The 8,783-nt window shown below is 38.2% G+C and overlaps 1 protein-coding gene across 1 annotated transcript; it reads left to right on the forward strand.

The window, feature by feature from the left end:
- The first annotated feature begins 3,098 nt into the window (after positions 1–3,098).
- On the forward strand, positions 3,099–3,894 carry LOC131326377 (RING-H2 finger protein ATL33-like). Its single transcript, XM_058359144.1, has one exon. It carries the CDS (start codon positions 3,215–3,217, stop codon positions 3,776–3,778), a length of 564 nt encoding a protein of 187 aa, XP_058215127.1. The 5' UTR covers positions 3,099–3,214; the 3' UTR covers positions 3,779–3,894.
- The last annotated feature ends 4,889 nt before the right edge of the window (positions 3,895–8,783 follow it).

Consider the following 8,783-nt stretch of genomic DNA (forward strand, 5'->3'; position numbering starts at 1 on the left):
GATGTGAGGCCAATTTCTGCCCTTGCATTGCCTTGCCAGATGAGGATGCTCTAAGAAAACGCGTGTCTGGTCATCAATTCTTTGTTCTACAGATATCACTCGGTCGAAGAGGGAGGAAATGGTACATAACTTTAGAACACAGCTCCGATCAGGACAATGTTCAATATCGTTCAGTGCATATGAATTTACATACTTTGAAGTTCGAACTATCCCAGACATAGCCCAATAAATTGTTTTGTTCAATTATAAAATTCAAAACGGATTTTGGGCCTTGTGTGGTGAGGGGTGCCAGACTGCCAGTATGATAGAATCCTTAAACCTTAGATAAAATCTAGGTCCGCCACTGCATCTCATTCCACGTATAAGCGTGTGAAATAATTTTGAGAAAGGTGGAGTAGAAATTAGTCCGATACGCATGCAAGTTGGCCCGGGAGTCCATGGAGGGAGGCTTCTGTCTAGTTTTTTCCTTATCCAGTTTTGGGCTCAGTTTGGGCTGTTGTCCTAGGCTCAAAACAGTGATTGGAATTGTTCATTTTGTAGAGCTTGTTATTTAGGATAAAAATTAACTTGATCGAACATCGGTAGATACGTGATCGAAATAGATTTGTACGAACAAAAAATGGAAAATTTAAGTTTTGAATTATTTTTTTAATCCCATTTTTCTTTTACAAATCTGTTTTGATTATGTATCTACTATGTTCAATTTTTTAAGAAAATGACAAACTTGACGAGTTCTACGGAATGACAAATTCTTTCTTTTTTTTGGGTCAATCTTAGGCCCGTCTCCACTTGTACAGCTTTTGCAGTCTCAACGACACGACAAACACATTACACACTGTGTAAACGGCACGTGTTCAAAGAATTTATGGGCAAATTTCACTGACCTCTCCAGAGGTTTCTGACACAAACAGATATCTCTCCTGAGGTTTTTGAAATGACACTGACCTCCCCTCCTTTACCTGACAACACCAAAGGACCCCCCCTCTCGCCAAAAACACTCACACAGCGTTAAATTCACCGTTAAATGGTATTGAAAAGACAAAAAGGTCCCCGGGTATATAAATGGACGCTTTCTGGCCCATGCTAGAAGTCTTCGCCTTAAAAAATTAAAACCCATAACATACAGAGAGAGAGAGGGAAGGAGAGAAAGGGGACGACGACGACGATGTTGAAGGATGCTCAGATCACGTAGTTCGTTTGAAGATGGTGATGTTGTTCTTTACTCCATGACCGGAAGACCGTGGTTTGTTTGTGGAGAAGAATATCGTGCAGTAGGAAGATTTTGGTAATCTGTTCATCTGAACTGGATAGCTATGTCTTCAAGCTTGTAGAGGTAACCATGTTAACTGTAGATAGTGTATGTTAGGATTTTGAGGTCATGCAACATCGTAGTTAGGTTTTTCTGAGTTTTTTTTTTGGGGTTTTTGGATCAAATCCGATTAGGGTTCGCAAAAATTTGGGGCTTTTGTGTTTTATGTTTGAAAAGGGTTGAGATAGTCAATATTTTGTATGAATTTGTTAGAGATTAGTTATTTCTGCAATTTTTTTTTCTGGTTTTTATGGTCTGAACTATGGTTTATAAATGTTGCTTTCCTCTGTTTCGAAATTGGGCCTGATGATTCGGGCACGACGATTTTTGTTCGGACTGGTGCACTTGGAGTTCAAAAGACGCACGCCGTTGACTGGTTGCTTCTTTGCAATATTTACTCTTGGTTAGTAGACCCTTCCATGATGTATGTATATAAACACATGGGAGCATGTCTATATATACATTACAAATACACATATATAAATACATATACCGTTATAATACCATTTAATTATATTTGCAGGGTATTGTGGTCAATTTGCCTTCATTGAAATACTTAACTTTGGATGAGCCCCACCCAACTTTTTTTTTTGGATAACCAGATGTCCGGGTTAGATTGCGTGCACTCGACTAATTTTGAAATTCTGGAGCTAACGATCGGACAAACCCTCAAGAGACCATTTCAATGATAAGTATGGAACATTTTTTGGAATCTACATGCAGATATTGAAGATTAGTTTTTTGTATATGATGGTATAGGGCTAAAACAACATATTCCTTTTTCCCAATGGATAGTTGGGGTTGACTAAATACTACTTGGTATGGTTGTATAAGGCATAACAGAGATTATTTTATACCAAAAGTCTATGTCTACCGCACGGTTTTATTGCTCCCCCACTGCACTCAATCTCACCGTCCGTACGTGTTTTGTACGGTTTGGATAAAAAAAGAACTTTTCCCGGAAGAGTTGAACTCTTGTCTGTATGAGTTTTTTAATAATCTAGATCATAGATTGCTGAAACAAATGGTGAGATAGGGAGCGGTAGGTGTAGCACCGTTGCGGGGAGAGAGAAGCCAACGTCTCAAAAAAAATTTCTGATTTGGTTTTCACTTCTGAGTTCACCTGTTGAATTTGTTTGAAAAAATAGGATTTTACTAGTTGTTTAATGAGGTTGGGGAAAAAAAGGGTTTCAATTCATGGTAGTTTAGTTGGAAACTTGGAATGGAAGATTGGGTTTGATATAAACAGGTTTCAATAATTCAATCCTTGCTTGAAACGTATATATTGAAAAAATTATAGTGGAGAAATGAGGAAAGAAAGCAGTGAGAAAATTGGGGAGAAAAGGGAGAAGGATAGAAGAACTGTGGAGGAGAGGAAAAAGGGGTAATTTTGATATTTCAGTAATTAATATTTGAAATTAGCTGATTTTGTTGAAGGTTTGGACGGCAAGTTGACGGAGGGGGGTATTTAGACATTGTTAGATAAAGTAAGGGAGGGCAGTGACATTTCAGAAACCTCAGGGGAGGTGTTTGCTTTTGTCAAAAATCTCAGGGGAGGTCAGTGAAATTTGCCCAAGAATTTTCCTTGCAATGAAAAAGTACTCTTGAAAAACGTATTAATTAATAAATAAATTATCAAAATCGAAGAGTCGAATCTTAATCGAGTAATAAATAGTTCATATACAATTTGTATGCGTTCAGATTTGATCCAATCTGTTCGTGTCAAAATAAACAATCGAATCAACCGCTCAATATCCGTTTAGTCGGGAGCTGCTCACCAGTATTCCGGGTTGGTTAGCATGTCCTTTATTCAAATGAAAAAAAATCCTATGGATGATAAGGGCGAGACTAGAACTTCTCTAGGCGGGCTAAAAGGACAACACACCGCTCCACTCCAACTTCATAATGAACATCCCAACATCACCTCTCAACCCGCCCCTTCCTCCTCCACCACCACCACCACCGGCGGCTGCGCACCATTCTGGGCTCTCCGACTCGTCCCCTCTCCTCCCTATCATCACCATCCTCGCCTTCGTTATTGTCGTCGTGCTAATCTACGCCTTTTTCTTCGCCATAAGGTGCCCCACAACCATCTCCAACAGGCTTCGCCGGAGCTCGGGCAGACCCGCCGGGAATTCTACCTCGACCAGCCTCGGCACGAACACCGATGCCCTGGATCAGCTGGTTTCGAGCGTGGCATATAAGGAGGCGGCGGATGCTGGAAAAGACTCCGGCGGCGAGTGTCCGGTGTGTTTAACGGCGTTTGTGGATGGGGAAGTTATAAGAGAGGTGAAGGTATGCAAACACTTGTTTCATGATTCTTGTATTGAGGTGTGGCTCCGTGCTCACTCCAATTGCCCGGTTTGCCGGGTTTTTGTTGGTACGAAGCGGTGCAAACGGCCGGTGGTGGGCGGGGGCGGTGACGAGGATTTCCGGCAGGGTTTGCCTGATTCTGCCGGCTTAGTTTGATGTTTAATTAGCAATAATTACAGGTTTTGATTTTGGAATCAAGCTAGTGATTGTCAGAGTTCAAGAGATGCAGTTCTTCTGTAATTTGGCAATCATACTTGTGTTCTTGATGTCGAGGAGACTGTTTTTTTACCTTTTTTTTTTGTTTTTCTTTGAAAAAATTATGAGTTTCTATCATAATTTTTTATTTTTTCGATTTCTGTCGTCAGAACGAATTAATAAGTTATAAAAGTGTGGCGTAAAATCAATAAATGCAATTTTTTTTGAATAAAAACAAAAGAAGGAGAAATTAATTTTTCTTTTTAATTCAAAACCACCCTAGTTGGATTTCTGTTTTTTTAAGATAAAGACAAAAGAAGAAGTTAATTATGGATATTTCTGTGATTAATTTTAGAATAAGCTACATATAGAAAATTTGTAGTTGCAAATAGTTTGGCCCATAATATATTGTCGTTAAAAAAAAGTAAGTGTTCGGATCAACTTTCGCGCACCTCAACTAATATTAGGAGCCCAATTCCATATTTCACTTGTGGAGAACATAATTAAAACCGAAACAAAACTCCATATGAGATGGTCCCAAAAAATTAATAATACCTGAAACGTTTCGAGCATGAGACATTATAAACAGTAAAGATACAAGTACAGTAAGTGTTGTATAGCAGCCGCGCACAGACCGTTTTTGCGCCCGTCTAGGCTCCCACAGGTTAAATTTTTAAGCAAAGTTGGATGATTCGTAAACACCCTTTCCGATATCGGATTGAGATAATTTTTAAGAGGGATCCCAAACGAAATATTTTGAACAAAATGAACGACTCCGATCATCTTTATGAGATCCGAGACGGCATAAAAGTGGTCAGTGCACGATTGTTGTACAGCACTTAGTGTACGTGCAGCATCGTTGCATTACAAATAAGCAAACCTCTACATTCCAGGTCTTCACCAGAATGCCTACTCTTGGGTTATTTTGTACTTTTGGTTATTTTGTTTGAAAGCCAAGCATTATAAAGCATCTTGTCAAAAAAAACATTATAAAGCATTGTCAGAAATGACCTGGAGTCTGCAATAGTCAATACCTACAACTCACCTAACAAGAGATGAAATGGGTCAGTAGAACTTTTGGATGGGACACTCTCATTATTTCGGATAAAAAAAATTTCTCAATAATTGAAATTATCCCAAAATTGTGCCTTATAATTACTGTACTATGTTGGGTATTAAATTATAGGACGCGGGGGGCTGCTGTCCCCAAGAGATAGCAGCGTGCTGCTGTCCCAATTTTGGAGCTCGCTCCGGTCTCGTTCTGATGATCTGAATCGTTCACTTTGTAGAGCTCATCGAGTAGAACAACTATGTAAAAAATTAGCTTAATTGGATATCATTAAGTACCTGATCGGAGCCCATATAACTCTCAGTCCATGGGTTATAGTGGATTTGATCCAATGTTTCGGATCTATTCTTTTTCAGATAAAAAGGTTCCGATCAGGTACTTAATGATATCCAATTAAGCTGATTTTTTACATAGTTGTTCTACTCGACGAGCTCTACAAAGTGAACGATTCAGATCATTGGAGCGAGACCGGAATGGACCCCAAAATAGGGTACAGCAGCCCCCCTCCCTCCTAAATTATAGGAGTTCTGATTATGTTGGCAAGTGATTCCAAACAGTTTTCCATTCACGAAGCACCCAAAAAGAAAATTTACTCACTTTATTGTTCTTCATGGTTTTTTGTTTTTTGTTTTTGTTGATTGAGGAAACACAAACATAGATATATAACACTAATTAAACTCTTAAAGACTCGGCCAAGGAGTGAGCCTCCTTGACCTCAGCTCTCGAAACTTTAGACACACAAACAAGGATTCGGGGACTATGTTGTGCAGCCCATGCTGCACAGCGAGCTACACGGCTTTGCCGGCATCGATTTGACGATCGAAGATGTTCATTGTGTAGAGCTCGTCGAGTACTATGAGTGTACCAAAAATCAACTCGATTAAATATCATTAAGTGTACCACGACTTCACCACCACTCCTCCACCACCACCATCACTCCCCTATCACTCCATCACCACCACCACCATTACCACACTGCCACCACCACTACCACACTGCCGCCGCCACCATTATGTAACTATCACTTCATCGACACCACTCACTGTCACTATTACACCATCACTCCACCGCCACGACCACCACCACCACTCACTGCCACCGTTATATCACCATCACTCCACCACCACCATTACACCATTATTGTCAGCACTCCAACACCACCACCACCACCACTCCATCACCACCAACACACCACCACCACCACAATCACCATTCCACCATTATTATAAGTACATTGTGACCATTAGTAAATTAAGAGAGAATCAGAACTAAAATTAATTTATCTTTTTTTAATTCAGTACTTAATATGTTTACCAAATAGTTTTTTAGCTTAAAAAATTTAGCATTCAGTACGTAATTTTTCAGCATTCAGTTTCAGTTTTATCAAACACGTCCCTATTAAATCACTTATTACTTAATAGATTCAATTTTAAGTGTTGAATTTATATTATCAAACAAACCCTTCAAAAGGAACGGATGGAGTATCCCCCAACACAAGCCTAACTAAAATATGCAATTTCTCTAGACAACGTAATCCACGAACCAACAACATATCTTCACGCTGATAAAAAAAAAGAACTGTGCAACACATAGCAATCTGTGCACAGATTTATTGTGGGGCCCACCACGGATCCCACAAAAATCATCCGAGCCGTTCATTAAATGTAAAACATTTTTTCAATGGTTCCCGTAAAAAATAAGCTCAATCCAATACCTATAGGTGCTTCATCCAACTATCTAACTTTTCATTCAGATTTTCAGATAATGAAAAGTTATATGATTGGATCGAGCACCTATAGGTATCGGATTGAGATTATTTTTTACGGAAACCCTTGAAAAAATATTTTACATTTAACGCACGGTTCGGATAATTTTTGTGGGACCCGTGGTGGGTCCCACAATAAAATCTGTGCACAAATTGTATGTGTGTGTAGACTTTCTGTAAAAAAAAAACAACATATCTTCACAGTGCTCCTGCTCCACTACAACAGACAGTCGGTACGTATCTTCACATTGCTCCACTACATCGCCTGAGCCCAAATCAGCGTATGCCACACCGCCAAAGCTTCCCTGATCATCAACGCCGAACTCGCAAAAACTTTCTTAAGGCTGTTCGGCTACTTTGTTTATTTTTTTGTCCTTATTTAAATTTTTTTCGTATTTTTTAGTTTTTTGTCATTTTTTTTAGGAATTATTGTTTCTTCATGACAAGAGGAATTTAAAAAGTAAAAAATTACGATCGAAATCCAAAATTTTTTGAATAAAGACTAAAAAATTGGCTTATTTTTGTCTTTATTCAAAAAAATTAGGTTTCGATCTATATTTTTTACTTTTTAGATTTCTTTCGTCATGACGAAGCAATAATCCCCAAAAAATTGACGAAAAACTAACAAATGCAAAAATAAAATAAAATAAGGATAAAAAAAAAGAAGCCAAATGACTTATTTAGCCGAACGGCTCCTGAACACCTCTATCACGCCTAACGCCCTCAGCACCCATTAAACTGACACCGGAACTCCAACCGTAAAATCTAAAGTCTAAACCCAGATTGGACGTCCTCCAAAATCGCCTAGCCTCCTCACACAGTCGCACATAAAAAAAAAAAAATGCTCAATAGACTCCCCCTCCAACCCACAAACTGGACAAACAACCTCATCAAACTAACCCTCTCCGAGCTAGCGCCTAGACCGACAAAATTCTATGAACAACTTTCCATAAAAATAATGCAAATTTTGAACCCGACCAATAGATTTCATCCGAACCACCACACAATCGTGCGGGGTTTAGTTGCACCTCACGTAATTTTGTTATGGTTAGGGGTCTTGGATCGCCACTTAATCATACTTAAACCATGCTCCAGGAGCATCTAATATATATATATATATATATATATATAGAGTTTCCTTCTCCTAAGGACCACCTTATTTTAATAAAATAAGGACCTCCCTTTCCCGATCAAATTTTGATGATCCGAGCCGCTCAATGTATTTAAAACGTGATTTTAAGGGTACTCGCGAAAAATCAGCAAAAAAAAAACCGGGAAGGGCTTCATCCGAGCAGTTTTTGTTATGTTTTTATCAAACGGTTCAAATAAAAACTGCTCAAATCAAGCCCTTCCCGGTCATTTTTTTTGCCGATTTCTCGCGGGTACCCTTAAAATCACGTTCTGAATACATTGAGCGGTTCGGATCATCGAAATTCAATCGGAAAATGGGAGAAATGGGGAGGTCCTTATTTTAACTAAAATAAGGACCTCCTTATTTGAAAATAACTATATATATATATATATATATATATATATATATATATATATATCAGGTTGTGGGTCCTATACAATCGATCGAAGCTGTTCAATTCGTTTGAAACATATTTATACGAGTCCTTGTTAAAAATTAGCTCATTCGAATATCGATAAGGCTTCATCAATACATTCAACTTTTGTCGATGTGTATTAATTGAATGAATTGGTTAAGTTTTTACCGATATCAGAATGATGTGATTTTTTTGGGAACTTTTAAAATTTTATGTTAAATAAATTGAGGAACTCCGATCAATAACACAAGATCTCAAAGAACGGACAACAAAGTTTACTTCTATTTTTGGTAATTCAAACCGTTCAATTTGCTTGAAACATATTTTTTAAGGGCATCTAGAGAAATTAGCTCAAAATATTACTGAAAAATGCTTGATCCAAACAATTATTTATAAAATTTGACAAGTTCGGATCAAACAATTTTCAATATTCTTTTGAGCTGATTTCTTGAGAGTACCCTTCAAAATATGTTTTAAAGCAAATTGAACCATTTGAATCATCAAAATATAACCCGAAATTAGAAGTGTCACACCATAAGAAAAAAATGAGAGATCCTATGTAGCCATGTAGGAAGCTTACTATAG

Source organism: Rhododendron vialii, chromosome 5a, assembly GCF_030253575.1.
Source record: "Rhododendron vialii isolate Sample 1 chromosome 5a, ASM3025357v1".
Lineage (NCBI taxonomy): Eukaryota > Viridiplantae > Streptophyta > Magnoliopsida > Ericales > Ericaceae > Rhododendron > Rhododendron vialii.

What these genes read in the sequence shown, in the direction of transcription:
- LOC131326377 (XM_058359144.1), top strand. Translation starts at nt 3,215, where the DNA reads ATGAACATCCCAACATCACCTCTCAACCCGCCCCTTCCTCCTCCACCA.